Genomic DNA, 19,329 nt, shown 5'->3' with positions numbered 1-19,329 from the left:
TATCGATCTAAGTACGTTCGATGATCCTTAATAATGTAATGTAATGTAACGATGATCCTTAGTAATATTTCTAACTACGTCGATCCTTATACTCTTGGTCTACTATGTACCTAGTTTTTACCTCGGCCATTAAAACGATCCGCGAAGAAAGGCTTGTGACCGGACGGATATAGGTGACACGAGAGAAAGGTTGTCGGTGGTGTTTCAGCTTCGGTTCGCGTGACCGCCTCTTACCCCTGCCAGCCGGCACCCTTTTGACGCGAAGATTAAAAGGGAAACAAAGGTGAAACTCGACAAAGCAGGTATGGAGCATCGTTGAAACGGTCGTCCGGCCAGCTATGTTTTCAAGAACATTGTCTATTCGAGGGAACTGTGACTCGCCGGAACTCGGTGAAACGAAACGACCGCGATAATAGCGTTCGGAACCGGGTTCGGTGAGAAACGGAATCCGAAGGATGCGTCGGACCACCTACGGGTAATTAGGAGGCCAGGGGTGCGATATGAAGTTCAGATCGGCTAGATAAAGCCGGTAAAAACGGCCGGAGGTAGACAAAAACGGACAGAGACGGATAAGCGAAACGATAAAGCTCAAGTAGAGAGTGAGAGAGTGAGAGAGAAAGTCGCTGGGGAAACCGATGCACTTCGGGTCTCGGGAGACCCGTATCACTGATTCATCGAGCGAGAGTAGCTGAGTAAAGAGGAGCCAAGGAGAGAGGATTACAAATATTCTGGACGATATATTAAAGTTTGGAAAGAGGTGGGGCAAGTTGATCGGAAGATGTTCGATGTATTTATAACTTTATCAGGATACATGGAAAAAGGTAACTGACGCAGTGGATAGACAATGACGCAAATTATAAGGGCAGAGAGGAACGCGTGTATTCGCAATAACGCGAATAACGTGGGAGGGACAATGCGACAAATAAAGGGGAAGATAAAACGATCGTGCGGGATATAGACACAGCAGTAAAGGTACAAGAGGACGCGTCTAGCGGAGATATATAAAAACAACGACGAAGACGGATAAGGACTGAGGACGATAAAAAGTGGACAGGTGGCGGAGGAGGGTACGAAGCGACTCTCGTCGAGCTGGTATTGCATGTCGCGTATCCAACTCAGCCGGCAATTTTATGTACACGGTAGGCGGATCGTTGGCCAGCAGGCAAGTTGAAGATGAGAGGCTGGATAGCGGGGGTCAGCCCCGCGCCGTCGAAATGAGTTGCCGTAGAGAAAACTGCCAGTGATATTCGAGCGACGCGGGCGGAATTTCATTTTTACATTGTGCTATACATTTCGTCCTTGCGGACATATCTGTCTTCGATCATCAGCCGGCTTTATCATTAGCACGCGACTCGCTATTATCGTTATCTTTTTAATCCATCCGCGTTCGTCGCACGTGCAACCTATCTTTATTGCTTTTCCTAGCGACTGCGGTACAGAGGGGACACCGAGTAGATAATTAAAATGTTAATGGCTCGGTAAAGTGGCAATTGTTGCTGGCTGACGTATTCAACGTTGAATATAAAATATGATGTTCGATGCTTGGAAAAAATTTAACGATGAACTGCGTATGTTAGTTGCACGTCTCGTAGGTATATAACTTTCAGAGTCGGTTAATAACTGCCATGAATACGAGACCTTATGCTACCCCTTGCAGAAGTAAGTCTCGCAATAAAATTCCCATTAATCGATACGAAGAGGAAAATAATGAAGAGAAGGGACTCACCTTTTGGAGGGTTCACGTGCAGAGCCGACCTATATAGGCTCTCCTCATCGAACCAGTCGGCGTTCCTTAACAACGTCTTAGCCGACATCAGACAAATGAGTACCACCGTGGCTAGCAGCACTGCCCTGCCTTTCTTTCTCGATCCGTGTCTTCTTGCTATCTGATAACATCCAGAGATCGCGGCTCCGACGATCAGACACGCGCCCACGCTCGGTAAATAGAGAATCCTCTCGGCTATTACGAAGCCCACGTAAAAGAACAAATTGCTAGCCGGTAGGAAGGGAAGCACGAGGAAACCGAGGGACGTGGCGACACCACTCGCTGCCGCCTGCCTGCTGGCGAATCCGTTGCTCCAGATTAATCCATTGTTAGGCCTCTTCGCGCAGTAACAATCACCGATCGGCCCGTTGTTATTGTTGTTCGCCGCCCGACACCCATCCGTGTGACATCCTCCTGTTCGCCTGCCGGCACACACGGGACACCTGGACGACATGGAGCGAGGATACTGCACGAGATGTAGACTAGTCTCCCGGACTGGTCGACGAAGCGTCTTGATCGTCCAGATCGAGGCGCCGATTAGCGCGGTGTACAAACAGGCGGATTCGAGGTTTCTCGCGTCAAGGAGGCTCGTGATTCGCGGCACGGCGTCCATGGACCAGTCGAAGCTTAGTGTATTGGGACAAAGTAACATCCTGGCGCTTGCTGCAGGTAGGTAGAGGAATGTAAGACCGCGTGTCAGGCGAGATGGGTGCCTGGCCGTCGGATTGTCAGCGCTCGCGAATTCTGGTCTCGTGCCGGTAATCCTCAGTCTACCAAGAACCAACAATGCCAAACTTCCAGACACGATGCCGATACTACGTGAGCGAGTCAAGCCGCAATTCACCTGGAAATACAAATAGTCCAAATCAATTATAAGTTGTGCGCGTTGGGTACATAATTTCTGATCAATCAGCTGTGTCATATTCTATGTTCTATCGTGTACGTAAAGGAAAGGTTTCGTTGCTGCTCGGTAATTGGTAATAAGATATTCCTAGTCAGTGATTTGAATAAATGAATGGTGCATCGGGCCAGTAATTCATCACGCTCTAATGGTTGTCGTTCGTTATGAAGTATGTACACGCTTTTTAATCGAATGGTATGGAACCGTTGACAGACGCGAATCACGGCGAATGAAGATTAATTAAGGGCCATCATGGTTACGAGCGCCAATATCGATGTTCATTCATAATTAAACGAGGAATCTTAATAATAATTGCACGTGTTTCGACCGAACAGCTGACTCATCTCTCTTCGTTGGTTGTAAATTAAACTGAACGATCCGCATCCGGCGACGGTTTCCAAAGTAATTTAACTAGGAAACGAAACCGGTCTGTACCTTTATCGGTCAAAAGAGTCGCTCTTTCATGTCGAAAACATTAATTTAAAAGAGGTACCCTTTGGAAACCGTGTGTTTTCAACAAGTCGACGTGATGGGGAGCGACGAACGTCGGTACGTATTTTCCTGTCTTTATTTTAGGAAACTACACGCGTTCGTATATCGTACGCGGTCAAACACTGAACGAATAGAGGACGCGTCCTACTCGAAAAAAAGTGCGCCGTGGATAGGAAAACCGCGGCTGTATACCGCAAATATCGATTCCTGTTTATTTTTCCATTTGCCAGCTTCGTGATAGACAGAGAGAACACTCTTCCGCAATCATAAACAGGATCGAAAAGCATCATGATGACTCGTGTGGCAACGTATGGCAGGTTCGTGTCGAACGCGTGTTCGCGTCTGGCGGATGACCGACGGAAGAGGAGAATTCGCTTGATCGGGTTTGGCAAATGAAGCGCTGATATAACACGGTGAATTTCGTTCTTCGACGATTTGTAAATCGGAGTGCGAGCGAAATAACAGTGAAAGTAGAACGAAAAAGAAACAAAAGGGACCGGAAAATTGTTGAACAAGGAAATATAATTTTATAGCAGGTTACAAGAAAATCGCGGGAAAGGCGTGCACGGCACGCTTAATCGACGCGATGCTCTCGAAAGCCGGCGCGGCGTTCCGTGCAAATGAAAAGTAACGTCGAAAGCTTTTAAAGCGAACCGTAGCGCGGCGTAATGCGAAAGCGACATTTTAATGGTAAATTGCGGAGCCGTGGAAGAAGTCGTGGGCGATAATTGCGAGCTCCAGAATTGTAACCGGCCTGGCTTTGTTTCACGCCGATGCTATAATTCGCGATAGATTCGTACGAACGTTCTTCCTTCCCTTTTAACGATGCTTTTAATATTACCGCACCGACGCCACGTGTAAAATTGGATGCAACGGGACCCTCTACTGACTAAATCGTCTCGCTTCCGCTGAATAATAAAATAGTTTTTATCAATCACCGTGGGAGTGGGAATTGCGAACAACGAGTGACCGTGAACCGAACGAATATTCCTGTTAGAGCAGATAACGAGCGAAGAAAGATTCAGAAGATACAAGTAGATTAATCTGACAAGTATAGTGCGAAAAGTCTAATTGCACGTGGCAAAGAATATATAGTAGAGAGAAAATTATTTGTATATTGCATTGTCAAACGTAGTTTTCATCGCTTCGCGCCATATTCGGCGAGAAGAATCTGTGCAACTCAAGATTACTATACCACCTTGGTAACTAGAAGGGACGTTTTCAGCAAGAGCACAAGGGACCTGTTCTTTCATTGAATAAGAATGGAACGGTATGCGAAACTATGAGATACCATGAACGAAGGTCGAAAACTTAAGCAACATTGAAGTACCGTATTGTTACAGCTTTTGAAGAAAACAAGTTTGAGGGAAAGCCCGGAAAATCGAGGAGTTATGCTCGAGCCCTGGCGAATTCGGGCTAATCAAGGGACGATAGCTCTCACAGGGTGGAACTTTTGGCAAGTTTGCGACGCACGAGTCGAGAAGGAATAATTCGCTACGGTAATGTAACCCAGTTACACAGCGTCGCTGACATTTTCGGTGCCGCGATAAACCGGGAATTCTGGTTTGAAGTTCGACGAATAAAGGACGCCTTTGACAAGAAAGCCGATTAACGAGGATTTAAGCAGAGCTACGTGAGCCCCCGTCGTAAATGAATGGAAATTGCGCTCTGTCGTTTTATTAATAATTCTCTTGGAACCTGCCGAAGCTCTTTCCCTCTCTTTGATTTCTAACTCGGTGACTATACTCTCTTTCACATCTCCTAGTTAATTATTTATTTATTTGTCTATTAACGACTTAATAAGAAACTGTTTGGTAGGGACACATACAATCATCGTCATTACGTATACACAAGCAAGACCCGAATATGACGCTGTTAACATTCACAATGACCACGTTGACGCAATTAAAACGGCCATAAATAGCGTGAGGAAGTTAGGGATTCTCGTATGAGAAGAGGACGATATCTTAAGCCGGGCCAAGAAACATAGAATTTTGAGACAGGATAGAATTTCGCAGCTTCTAAGTATAGCGTTTAGTACTTCGCGTGCAACTAGCGGGCCTATCGTAAGACGTGGACGCTCGAGCGATATTAGAATAAGTTTGAGCTGGCTAAGATCTAGGCTTGTTTGATAACGAAACGAGTGGATGAATTCGTAATAGCAACATATACTGAAACAAGTATAGATACAGAGATAGTGTATGCGAATTTTGATTGTTGCTCGCTCAGTATCAAAATATATATACCAAAAGAATATCATAGGGAGCACGTTCTTGTGTAACCCTAGCTGAAGGTTGCAAGAGTAATAAAAATCTAAAAAAATAAAATAATATTTTTTGTTTCTAGACCTTGCAGCCTAAAACAACGTTAGCATTCAAGGCCACAATAATATGGATCTCTCCCACTTTTGAATTTTTTCCGGTTCAACCCTGGAACTTTTTCTACTGCCATGGGCCGCTACAAGTCGATACATAGTAGACGAATGGCTATGGTCAATGTAGAACACAGGCGAAATAAAATTATACCTTCAAGAAACGAAACGAAGATGAAAGAGAATAAAAGAATAGAGCCAGCAGAAATCTCCTTAGAAAACTGTTTTATTCTGGTCGAAAAATGGTTAACTTGATCTCTCGTCTATCTTGAATTTTGAGACGACGCGACTCGACGGAACAACGGCGAACAAGTGTGCCATAATAAGAGGAAAAATATGGACGATCAAGAGCAAGAAAGATAAAACAGGGACAACTGGATAAGACAGAAAGGAAGAACTACCGAGAGATCGGCCTCTCGCGCGGCGCTACACTCGGAAGGGTGTCAGGAAATGCGAACGACCCTTGGCACCCCTCCAACGTTCGTCGGCTGGCTGGCTGGTCCACGACATGCATCACGCCAGGCGTCTGATGCATCCAGCGCATCCGGATACGATGTGCAGGAGAAAAGCGAACGCCTGGAGGTTCAGAGTCGAAGGGTCTAGCCGTGTGTCTGGAGGTGGTTGAAGGTGGTTAAAGCCGTCTAGAATCAGGGCGTGGGGAAGCTAAAGGTGGCTCACCCCGTGCATCAGGCCACTGTCTCTGGCAGAATGCTGGCCTTGCTCTCTCGCGTTTGCACATGCTGCGTCATTATCGGTTACAAGGCTTGTCTTGTCTTGTGTACCCTTACCTTTTGTACCCTCGGCGGTTGCCGTTATACAGAGATAATGCACGCGTGCGTCTGGGATTCAAGAAACCAGGCGAGAATTTCGCGTTACGTGTGCCTGTGGTGCACGTGCGTACGCGCGTTAACGCCAACAGAGGATGCGATAATCCGTATACGACGAATTCGATATTACGCCAGTTGGTTACGATGAGCGTTCTTGTATACGTTTACGAGTAATTATATAGAGTAGTAGAGTAATTGCACGACGTTATCGGTTGACGCCAGCAGGCCGGCATAATCCGTGCGCGGCTCGGGCCTCCTCGTCTCTGGACTCACCTACTTCCGCTCGTCAGCGGTAATTTGATTACGTCGTTCTACCGGTAGACTGGTCCATTTTCAGTTGTTAATATTCGTAATGGCAGGCGGATCCGCGCACTACCGCAATCCGGCGTAATGCAGCTCTCGAAACGTTAATTTACGATAATGTGTCCGAGGCACGTGAGATGCGAGCGACTTGCAATCGACGGTCTGTAAATGTTGCAACCTCGACTTTCCAGCCGGAGGCTCGTTCTTCCGGAGAAACCTCGCGATACGGAGAAAGCACGAGACGGGGGAAAATCACGGCTCGTAAAATCTGATAGACAGGATCTCACGGCCAGTCCATAAATCCCGGCTAGTTAGTGGCAGTTAAACTAGCTGTTGGACGAGGTCGTAGGTGATACGGAATTGAGTTGTAAAATGGAATTTCGCGCCACCACCGACGCAACGAGGAATATATCCGATACAAATACAAGTTTGGGACACGTATCGATGAGTCTTTAGTCGTATACAGAATCCTCGTCGAAACGTTTAACCGAAGGGTTAATCAACGGAACTGTCTCATTCGTAATTGTGTTTCAAACACTCGTCGATGATGACAATGTCGCAAACCTAACCCAAATATGCAAGTAATCGCGTTTTGTTCCAAACACGACATCCTCCGTGAACAGCACGTACATCGTAAACACACGATACGTCAATTACAACATCCTACCGCTGTGCACCTCATCAGCGGGACTTACCCTAGCGCATTAGCAACCCTCGATCGATACGCTTTCCCCTTGCTTCGCGTACTCTAATGAATTATCGATAAATAACTCCCACCGTCTTCACGTAGCATCTTGTGTGCACAGTTTGCACCGTGTAAAACCATTCGATGCAAAACTGCGGGGATCCACCTCCCTTTATCGAGCCTTGTACCCGGGGAAAGGTCCCCGAAGAAATTTCTTGCAGTCTCTTACCTTTCGACTCGACTCGCCGCGACACAATTCCCAGAGGAGACACAGAGCCAACGAGGATATTCCCGTTTCCTTGGCGAGGGTAGCCAGGGTCGACGACACAAGGGCCAGAATCAAAGGAAATGGCGACCTGGTGCGCTCGCAGTGGGCGCTGTATGCGAGTAACGCTGACAAGGTCAACAGACAGGCGAGAAGATCGGCACGACCGACCACGCCGGCCACTGCTTCGCTGTGAATCGGATGCGCCGCGAACAGGAAGCCGGTGATCGCGTGGCCGAGATTGTTTCTTTCAGGCAAAACCTGCAAAACGTGAAAAATTCTCGGTGAATCGCTGAACAATGGTACGCGGATTGTGCGTCTCTTCTTCATTGTTCTGGGTACAGAGGCGGTGCGCTTTTTAACGCAATTTTTACGATCGAGGACAATGGACCAACTCTTCTACGGAAAATGGGAATAGGAGCGGTTTAGATAGTCATCGGCGGTTTCTATTAAATTTCTGTTAAATGTTGCAGCAACGCGAGCGTACAATAGATAGATCGAGGAATGATATTTTACAGGAGACGGATTCGATCGTTGGGAGTTTTGCACTAATTTGTTAGAAATGGAAATGGAATACGAATCGTTTCGTAACAAGACAATGACGTTTAATTGTCTCGCGCAGTTTTCGATATATTCGACGATTGTGCGGCAAGATAAAAACCGATTGCACTTATTCACGGAACGATCAGCGACAATGGCATTGCGGACGTTGTTATTCGGCGGGATTGAAAAAGCTGAAAGCACAGGGCCGAGGCTCTTGAAACTTGAAACGAAACAACGGATTTCCCCTGGTAATCCCATTTCCATTACGATAACCATGGCAGGTGACACGCGTGGCCGTCAAGGGAGGACGGTGGACGCGGTCGCACGCGATTATTAACGTAATATTCCGGAATTAAATGGACTGGTAAAATTTTATTTCCAGCCAGTCGCCATAACGTCTGGTATTATCAAGTCTACATGACGTACACTCTACAGGTGTCACTATTATCTCGTTTCCTGCTGCTCTGACGTAAAATCTGACCAACGCGATGCGCGCGACGGACGAGCAGCTTGTCCGGTTTTAATCGAAAAGCAGATGAACCAGTCGAATTCTCCGAGCCTCCAACCCCTTCCCTCTTCCTATCCCGAATTAGTTTCTCGTTTGAATAACCGATAAATTTCACCGAGCTTGCTGGCTTAATTAACGTTATTATACGCGAGTGGCGTGTGCTTTACCTTTCTGGCAACTCTAACCACAAGCACGGTGCAGGCGGCGTGCAGCGCGACGTTCACCAGATGATAGCCCCACGGTTCCAGGCCGCCCAATAGATGATTCAGGCGAAAGGTGGCCACGCAAAGAGGCCTGTAACTTCCGTGGGAGCCTCGATCGTTTAGTGGCGTGCCCCAGAAATCGTTCTCCAGCAGCCGAGACCACGGCGTGCTGGACAGCAGGTCCGGATTCGTCAGAATAGCTCTTCTGCGACAAAAATATAACACGATCTCGTTAACGACGTTTTCATTCATACGTATCATATGTATGAGGTGATATTTGCTGCAGTGTGTTAAATAATCATTCGGTGTTTAGATCAACAATATATTTCTTAACAAGTGTCTTCTTTTGAACGCGTCTATATCCCCACTATCTACGCGTTTGTTAGCCACGCACGCCTTCTTCTCGAACATTCGGAGGAAGGACCGGAAGGCCCATTAGGCACTTCGCTTCAATGATATACATTGTTACCGAGTGCTGCGACACATATAATTTCAGATTAAAATATTCGTTTTAAACATATTTGAATGGAGAATAAATGGTTAGTCGTCGTTTCGTTCAAAATCGAACGAAATTCGACGGATCGTTTCGTTTCCACGGATTTGTCCAACGAGCAGTGACAAGCAACACCGCGGGTCGTGGCATTTTAATCGACCCGCACGATCGATATTCATGAGCGTCGCGGTGTTTCAGGCTCGTCTCGAGGCTGTGATACCGCAGGCGACGCACCTGAGCCATCGTCGTCGACGGGGGAAATGGGAACAGGGCTCGATGAACATCGAGCCAATAATTTCGAATTCCACGGCCCTCCGATAAGCCCCCTTGCCCCTCAACGAGTATCGTATCACATTTTCTACGTGAGCTAGCGATCCACGCTCGAGACGGCCACGATCGACAATGGAAGCAAACGCTGCGCTGGTTGGATTCTTCTTGCATGGAATTTAGATCGAACACCTGTTCCCCTGTGTTGCTATAATCGAGAAATCAAATAGACGAACGGCGTCGTTGGTTCATTATCGAAAGACAGTCTCCGCTATCTATTAAATTATCGATAATCGATCGGTTCATCTGTGAAAACACAGTTATTAGTTTTGTAAATGATTTTCGTTCGACTTGTTCGGGAATATGTGATAAAACGGTAGCGATTTGGTTTCGGGGGTAGATTAAATGATTTTCGTTCAAGAAGATTCAATCTTTCTGGCGCGTTACATCAGCGAATTGTTCGGTAAACGTTATTCGTTTGGTTCTAATGGCGAATTTATAAAGCCTTCGAGCGTGGCGATAATTCTCCCATATCATGTATCTACACATGTTTAACGTGTAATCTATATTTATGCAGCATTTGATTTCCTGATTATAAACACGTTGTGTAAACCTATCAGCTTTGGTCTCTGCTATTGTTCGAGGAAATTTAGACATAATTTTGGTATTGATCGTTAATATACATTGCTGTACAAAGTAACAATAATTTCTTCTCGTAGAAGAAATTGTTTCATCTGTCTGGCGTCGTACAACGCCAGATTGGAGTAAGTTTCGTGCAGATTTCGAAAGTTTCGACACGCAAGTTTACCATAAGTTGTTCGGACGAAACAGTTGATCGTTGCGTAAGGGCGGCGTAAGATTTACGATGTCGCAAAATTCATTAGAATTCGGAACAATTCTGCGCGACGGTGCTCGAATTCTCTCGGTTTCCAGCGGGCGAAACACTCGACACATTTATACGAACGAACGGATGGCACGTAAACTTCCCTCGTCGCTGTTTATTTCAATTTCCGGATCCTGTCAGGCGATGGTACACGCGCTCACGCGAAATTCCAAAAGAAACACACAACCTCGCCGATATTGGAACACGCGCAACGTTACTCGCCCTCTCCCCCTTTCGTTTTATTATTGGCCTCGTTAACATCGATCGATTCGTCGAGCGTAAAACATTAACGGCCAGCGTTTGCTTGGAAATATGAATGTTTAATGAAAATTTTTCGTTCGACCGAAAATAAACAGTTTCCAGTCGAAATTCACGAGTCCGCACTGTCAATAAAATCTTGTCCGGTGATTTTATAGTTACTACATTGTCCGGCGTGTTTAAATTTATATAAACGAGAAAGAAAAGAACGAAGAAAGGGAGAGAGAAAAAGGAAGAAAAATCGAGACGCCGATGATGACCAGCACCGAGATACGAGCAATTAAAGGGTAAAAGCAGATCCTCAGATCAACCTCTCGGAGGTCTCTAACGTTGGGTAATCCAAGGTATTAGTCGGAGGCATCGGTTATATTAAGCATCTGTCAGAACTGTCGCGAAACGGGGACACTCTTCTCTCTCTCCCTGGCTGGTTCCTCTCTCAGTGTGTACACGTTCGTGGTATTCCCCGGGGACTATTTCTGACAGTACACGTGACGTTAATGAAACTCGGTCCCCGGTCTAACGGAGCAGTTCGGAACGTGACTGCACGCGGAGGGTTCGCAAGGCTGCAAAGGGTACGTGTACGCTCTTCTACAACCCCTCGAGTCGACGCTAATACCGGTCCAACCCCTTTAAGCCTGGCCTCGTCGACTTACGTAAGGCTATGGGATACCGATTCAATTTTCCGTGGCTTCTTGTCGAATCGAAAAGCGCTTAGCTGCCGGTCAAATTAGAATTATTGGTCGGCCGTTACGGCGTCCGAGCGAATTAATAAATTACAGCGTGTGCTCCGTAGAGCTTCTCCCTTTCTCTTTGCTCTGCGCGTTCGTCCCGGCTCGATATAGATACCAGCGGCGATATTAAAATCGGCCGATGATTAATCTTCGTAATCGTGGCTGGGCCGCCGTATACCGAGCCACGCGAAAGAGGTGGAAAAGAGAGAACGACTAAGTAGGGGTGGATGGCGAGAACCGAGGCAGGGATGACTGTCCTATCGATTGCACCCGGTTTCTATAGCGAGTCAGCGCCTGAGCCGAGAGAAAGAAACGGCTGGCCGGTGTTACTTTAGGCTCGACGATCGACGATATTGCTGCCTCCCGTTTCCCCTGACGTAGTTTTTTTCTTCTCGCCGGCCAATTCGGCTTTTCTCCCTTTCTTTTTTTTCCCCACCCTCTCGCTGTTTCATCCTCGCTCCAGCCTTTGCTTCTCGTTTCACGTAGGTATTACGGAAATCGAGATTGCAAGGCTCGACTTCGATACACCTATCCCTTGACGGTAGCCACTGATTTGAAAGGTGGACATCGGTGCCGCGACATAAATATTCACGCGTAATTTCGCCGCAGATGACAATTTAATTTCGCGAAACGGCATATTTAATGTCAAATCGACAAGAATTATTTATCGGATTCCTGAGGAAGCGGAGAGACAGGCTGGCTGAGAGCGTATTGTGGAGTGAGGGAAACAGGTAAAGGGTGACTGCGCGTTAAATTCCTGCGGCAATGGACGGCGCGGCGCTTCGTTTATCTTTGGCGAAATAATATTTCACACACGCGGCACTGACAAAATTCGATAACGTCCGCGGGCATGTTCGATGCGCGCCGCTGAAATTTTTCCCGCGATCCGCGAGCCCTTTTCGCGTTGATTCTCGCTAAGCCCCTCGGGGTAGCGCGACAAAATTCAGATACAGTCGGTAGCCACGGTCCCGTTCGACGCGATGCGACAGTAAGCAGCATCCGGTCGTAAATTGCCAGGTGTTACGATCGCTTTCTATCTCTCTCGTTGGCCGCGGGGACGTGACTTTGCCGCTCGGATAAATAGAAATTCACGGGACACGATACGGGGATCGTTTCTTCGGAAGCGAGAAGCTGCCGCGTGATCCCCGGGGGATGATGCGGCGCCCGGCAATTTGCACGACATTCCCCCGCGTCGCCACCTCTTCGTCCTCCGTCTTGCGCGCCACCCTTCTTTCTTCTCCACCTCTCCTAGAGCAACCGCTGGGAACGGATCCCATTCCGGGAGAACGAATCAACGACGGGGAAAGAGGGCGACAGTTTAGGTAGGATACGGGACCAAAGACGCCGGGAAGAACAATAAAAGGGCCGTAGTGTGAACCGTAGAAGAGAAAGAGCGCGACTACCTCGGTGAAGCTACATTATGTCGGGCATTTCCCAGAAGATGGTCCCTGGAGCGAGAACCGCGAAGATGCCGGTGAGGGAGGACCAAATAAATACCTGACTAAATCGTCCGGAAAACTCATTCCATCCCCGGGAGCGTTTTAGGAAACCTCGGCCGCAGCCGGCTCGTTCGAGCGGCACATCGCGCGCGCCCCGTTTACCTCGCCGCTGCCGCTACCATTCTCCCCCACTGCCGCTGCTGTGTGCCATGCAATTTCGAAAGTGAGGCTTAAGCTACGGCTGCTAAGTGTGACGGAAGGAAAAAAGTGGCAGTCGTAAGTTAAGTCGTAAATACGCGCCGCCGCCACGCGCGATCTACCGCGCAAACTCTTCCATTTACTCGCGTTCTTCGCTGAATAAGAAGTTGGAAAAAGAAAGCGACAGATGATGTTGGGACGTTTGAATTTGGAATGTCAGGGATTGATCAGCGAAGGAGGGCGATTTGATGTTTCGGATGAATCGCGTGATAGTTGGAATAGCGAAAGGCAGGGGTGGTAAATTTGTACGATTCTCGAGTGTACGTAAAGCGAATGCAAGCTCTTTGTCACACGCTGCCGGCACTCGCAATCTCGTGGTGCAATAAACTAGAGCTCTCACCGGATTCCTTGGCAAAACAGATTTTCTAGGCCGATGGCCTACTTAAGTAACGGAAACTTACTTCGCAGCCATTGTCCTTTGCTCTCTGTTCTTCGATGACTCTATCTTTGGCCGATAAATCAATTTATCCATTACCTCTCTACCAACGAATCGATATACGGTAGAAATATTATCGCGGATGAAAATAGCCAAGAAACAACATACCTAGAAATTAAATTATTTCCAAGAATATTTACCTGTTACCGATCGAATAATCTTGCCATTCATACACTTAATGACTGTACATGCACGACTAAAGACAAATTATTCAGTCGATAGAAAGTACCTCCGTTCACAGACGTAACACGTCAGCCAATGTGGATGCTGTAACCGTACTACTCGCGTAATCGAGCGATCGTGGCTCGAGAAGATTCCGGAATACCCGTAAAATCGTTACACGGAGTAATCTCGCTTATTGAATATTTTACGAGCACCGGCAACATCTTAAGCGCGTGCTTCTACAGTAGTATAACCGCGAAATGGGTCAGACACGGTAATCAGAGGGCCAAGGAGGTTCGAAGCTGGTTTGCATCGTAAAACTACCATCGGGCTGCAAAATGAAGAAACAATAAGATGTAAGCAATTTCTGGCTCGTCTTTAGACTATGTTTATTTTTTTTATAACGTGTAATATTTGATCGACGACGTATTTTACGATCGCCGATCGTCATCCCGCTCGCCTAATTACACGTGGACGTAATTGTCAGAAATGCCGAGGAGTCGGTGAAGCCGAAAGATTCGCCAACTTTTGTCTTCCAAAAACTATTCGATATGCATCATCAACCGCGATAAGATCCACAGACTTTCGTGTACCACGAAATAACGGAAGTTATTCAATCTCGAGGAGACGGGACCGCGAAGTCCATAAAGGCAAATATATCCCGCCCCTGGAGCGTGCATCGAGAATATTCAGAGAACTCGGTAAAACTGCGTCCGGACCGAGGCCACGGAGTAAATCATCGAGCGTTGCTACTGTTTTATTCGCGTATAAAGTTTCAATTTCAGGATTCGAAATTTATTAGCGGCGCAACTTTCGGCCACGCGAGTATCGACTAATGGCGGAGAAAGAAAACCGGTGAATTTCACCGACGATGTTCGGCAATGTCGATTAAGCACTCACCCAGGAGGATATTACACGGTTACTTTTAGACCAGATAATCTATTTATCCGTGTTTGATCTATTCGCCAAATGAGAAAGATAATTGATTATTCATTGGAAGGAAATTAATTTAACCGCAATCGTATTATTTATAACATATCGAGACTCCGATAATGCAATTACGATCTCTCTAGGTCGTCGTGTTATTTATCCTAGAATATCTTCGTATCAATAGTTAAAATATTTTGACGATGGTTTGTCGAATAAAAAGCAACTTCTAACTCAATGAAATTTTCAATCATTCGGAGAAACAGAGAATGGAAGATCGGCGTTTTCGGCGATTCCAACCGCGACCTTTCCAACAAATCACCGATGCAGAACTTTGAAACATTCGTTAGAACGGCGTTATCGATAATCAATATTTAAGCGCGATACTGTCTTCGACGTTGAAGCAGTCGATGACTCGATTAACAAAATCCGGATAGCGCAAGGAACCCCATCAAAATTCTCCATGTCCACCCGGCTCGCTGGCCCATGGCTGTCCTTCTTTTTTTTGCACTTTACCTGAGCGAAAAAAGTTACGGGTCTTGCGACATGTTGCCCGAACCTGGTTTCTAATTGTCAATAGAGGGCGTGAAAATCAGCGAACGAAAATCGATCCACTCGTTCGCCTTCTTTGAGGTGTAGCATATAAAGAGCGAGGAAGAGCAAAAAGGAGGCAGACCCAGAAAAAAGGTATGGAAAGAGAGAAAGGGGAAGGACGATGCTCAGCAGGCGCGCCTATATAGCTTTTATACCCCAAGAATCCAAGAACGTCGTAATAGAAACCCCTGACAGGGGTCAATCTCCTAACGGTCGATCCCGAAAAGCCAACCTACCTTCCATTCATCGATCACCCTGCTCAATCTCAGCTTCGATCTAGAATCTAGACCTATTCCATTCCCGAATAAGCTCGCTCTAAAGTCATCTGGCTCTCGTTCGACGTTCAGCATACCGAGCCCGCTTCCATTTCTCCGTTCCATCCTTCTTCGCGCTAACTTTTCCTCTCTCTTCTTCTCTTTCCGTCTACCTTTACCAGTTTGATAGGTTCTTCTGCTCTAAACTCGGGCGGAAATATTTTGAGAATGATAACTGATTTCAGAGGAATCGAATAGGAGATAGAAGCTGCTTCAGAACTCGGAAATCTGCCACGTTTGACTCTACGTACGATTCTAAATAAGAGAAACTCGACTACGGAGTGGAACAGTTCCGTGTGTGAATACGAGAAGTGTACCGCGATCGGGTTCGCCGAACGCGAGGCTTCCACTGAAATTACTCGGTCATCGACTAAACACCGAGTAAAGCTGAGAAGTTCGAGGGAGATCAGTGAGCGTGGTATTCATCGATCCAAGTTCGCGAAATCACTTCGCTAAGCAACGTCGCAACTCCAGAATTTGTTCTCTCTCCGGTGAATCGAACTCCCTATAGAATGAATGGAAATCACGCTCGGGTGCGTGTAACAAATTCGCATCACCGTTGAAGCAGCCGAGGGATTTCGCCGATATTCGAAACTTTTCTATCGTTTCTTCGGCGTTACGCCGCTTTACAAAACGCCAGTTTCGTTCCTGGCTCTCGAATTCGAAACAATTCCATTGTACGCAAACGGTGGATACCGTGGACCGGTCGCCGAACCGAACACCAGCGGCTGGTGTCGCGAGAACAAGCGACAGAAATATCCCTGGGACTAGCGAACACGAACGAGCTGCGGGCTTATCGGGAAATATCAAATTCACGATATCGAACGTTTCAATATCGTAGGTTCGCGTGTTCCTGTTTAACACGGCAAAGCCACGATTATCCGCAAGTACAGGCTGTGTAGAGGGAAACCTCCATGTACACCACGTTCAGTCGTCGTTTCGTAATGCTTTATTTTGCATCGAGAATGGCCCGTAGCCAGTGTCGTTTCACGGGTCCCGCGGATTCCCTGTCCCATAGGTTTTCGCGTATCCGTACGGTATTTTCCCTTTTATCCGATCACCCTCTGGCACTTTGCCATCGTCCAAGAAGACGACCACGAGAGAACCAGTCACTTCTATTTCCCCCGGCAATTCGTTTTCTCTCTTTCTCTCTCTTTCTCTCTCTCTCTCTCTCTCTCTCTCTTCCTATTCGGTAATAAAGGTATCCCGTTTTCTCTAGCTCGCCTCTGTGTCTCTATCTGTCCGCTCGTTTCCTCTTCCCGTCTTTTCTCTCTCGGCGTATTCCTCGCGAACGAGCGCCCATTTGCACCCGGCCCTTTAGCGGTGGAGGACGTTGCCTGCTCGTTTCTCGAACCTCTCGCCAACCTCGGCATCTCTCTCCCTCGACTCCAGTCCATTCACGCCCCTGCTTTCCTACTCTATTATCGACTCCATAAGGCAACGGTACGCGATAGAGAGAAGGGAGAAAGAGAACGAGCGAAAGCGTGATTTCTCGACCGTCTGCTTCCTCGACCTTTCGATTCCTCGTGAACCAGTACGCGGTGGCTTATTAAAGGGTAACTTTAGATGCTCGGTAATAGAATTAAAGGGTTCGCAATTGCGTAGAAACTGAGACGAAACGGTTCCGGAAGTTATTGGACGATAGACGACGAGGGTTAGTTCGACGCATGACCTTCGCCATTTCGGTTTACGAGCTCGAGTCGCAATAAGGATCACCCAGCCAGTCCAGGGAAAATCAATGCTCAAAGGGAGGAGCGAGGAAGAGGAGTCGAGCACCTGAAGACCACTCTTCGTAGATGCTCTTTGCGTTATTACATCCTCCTCCTCCTCTACTTCAGCCCTTCTGCGCAGTGTGGCATTCTAGAAAATAAGATCCCTCGGCGAACGATGGACGTTTAACCTAGATAACGTGACTACTACTCTTCCTGACGTTGCTGCATATCAATCGTTCATAACCCGAGTAGGAGTTCGATGGAATTCTTCGCACAAGTGCTCGTTTCTGATGCATATATTATTAGCCCATTAGCGACCACTGGCGTATTCCCACTTGCGTTTTCTATGGCTACATAGCAAGAGGCTATATAGACCACTCATTGGTAATCCCGAACCGACGAGAAGAAGAATCTTTTGCACTGGTTCCAATGAATCCCTTGACAGAGCACGGTAAAACAACGGAACAAGAAACGAACGGTTTGGGAAAATAGTTATCCGCTTATGGTCAAGATTGTAAATTAATAACATTGAATGTATAGCATTAAATTTATATTATTGTATGTGACAATTCGCAGGAATCTGTTTCGGGCTATTTCGGATATTAGATGAAACTTTTTGAACTGTGCTTGCCTTAATTGCAAAATCTTGTAACCTTAAAATCGCATTAAAATTACATTGAAATTGCTCGACTCCAGTATGTCAAGCGATCACGGCTGTTGAATTATTGACGCGAGCACGAATAAAACATGCTCTGATAGATTTTAGATACTTTACGAGATATACAGCGTGCCCCGTCTAACTTTACCAGCTGGAATACCTCGCTTGTTTTTGATAATATTGGAGAGTGTTTCACGAATAAGTTGAATGGCATAAGGGTGGCATAATTTGACGTAATTAGTAGATGAACGCGTACATATCAAGATGTTTCTTTAGACGGAGTTATATATTTCTTAATATTCTTAATATTTACTGATACATTTAACGCTATGGGAAAGAACCGTGTCCGCGAAAGAAAGGAAAATGATATCAACGTTTCGCCAGCATTGCAGTTGGTTTCATCAGGGTGTCTGGAAAAACGCTCTTTAATATAGATCTGTTTGTATCGGTACAGTGGTCAGGATGACGAGGATTATCGGTTGATGAATTTCAGATCCGTAATCGAGACGACGCGAATTCTCGGATTGTTCATGATCAGTTGATCAATTAAAGATATTGTTAGCTGATTACGGAATCCGGAAATCCACGTCATCTCGATCGCCGATCGGGAATTCTCAACCGATATTCCTCGTTATTCCGACCATCATTATAATACAAACAGATCTATATTAAATATATGAATGCGATACTCTGGTGAAACCAACTGCGATACTGGCGAAAAGTTGGAATTCTATTTCTTCTGGACCCGGCTCTTTTCCGGATGCTTCGATCAGCGTTCAACGAAGCAATGTTAAATGTATCAGTGTTACGTGTGACAGTATGAGTAGCGACAATCCAGGCCGTGAAATCTCGACTTACTTACGTCGAAAAACAATTTAGCATTTTAACTTTAACCCTTTGCACTCGAGAGGCGACTCTCAATCACCACGACGTTCCGTGCTGCAATTCCAATGGCGAGCGAGAGGCGACAGCCCTGTTTATGCTACATTTCGACATCTCCAATTGATGAGAGCGCAATATTGGTTCGTAAATTAGTTCCTTAGCTCTTTGTGTTCTTTGTTAGGAAGCGTGAAGTGTTAGTCTTTAAAATGGAGATAAAATATTTGATCCCATATGCCTCCGAAACCTATGGTTCTGACAACGTCTCCAACGTTAGCTCGGATTCGACGACCATGGTAAAAGTATTATAGTTTAGAAACCCTAGAAAAATGATTTTCGGAAGTGAAATTAGCTGAAACGAAGAAGAACTTGATTTTGAACTGTTGAAAAATGAGATCGATTATATTCAAGAATGCATCTTGGCGAATGCTTTATAAATTATCATACGAAAAAAA

The 19,329-nt window shown here is 46.4% G+C and overlaps 1 protein-coding gene across 2 annotated transcripts in view; it reads right to left on the bottom strand.

Annotated features, from left to right (window-relative positions):
* The window catches only part of LOC100649529 (protein O-mannosyl-transferase TMTC2), a 213,315-nt gene that overhangs the window by 77,976 nt on the left and 116,010 nt on the right, over window positions 1–19,329 (bottom strand). For both annotated transcript variants that reach the window (XM_048405484.1, XM_048405485.1), the window contains exons 4-6: window positions 8,828–9,068; window positions 7,574–7,870; window positions 1,727–2,609 (exon numbers count right to left, since the gene is read on the bottom strand). In XM_048405484.1, coding sequence (XP_048261441.1) covers window positions 1,727–2,609; window positions 7,574–7,870; window positions 8,828–9,068 — 1,421 coding nt within the window. The remainder of the gene's footprint in view (window positions 1–1,726; window positions 2,610–7,573; window positions 7,871–8,827; window positions 9,069–19,329) is intronic.

The sequence above is a fragment of the Bombus terrestris genome, chromosome 4 (assembly GCF_910591885.1).
Source record: "Bombus terrestris chromosome 4, iyBomTerr1.2, whole genome shotgun sequence".
NCBI lineage: Eukaryota > Metazoa > Arthropoda > Insecta > Hymenoptera > Apidae > Bombus > Bombus terrestris.
The sequence above is the reverse complement of the archived record's forward strand: the minus strand, read 5'-3'. Positions and strand labels throughout refer to the sequence as shown.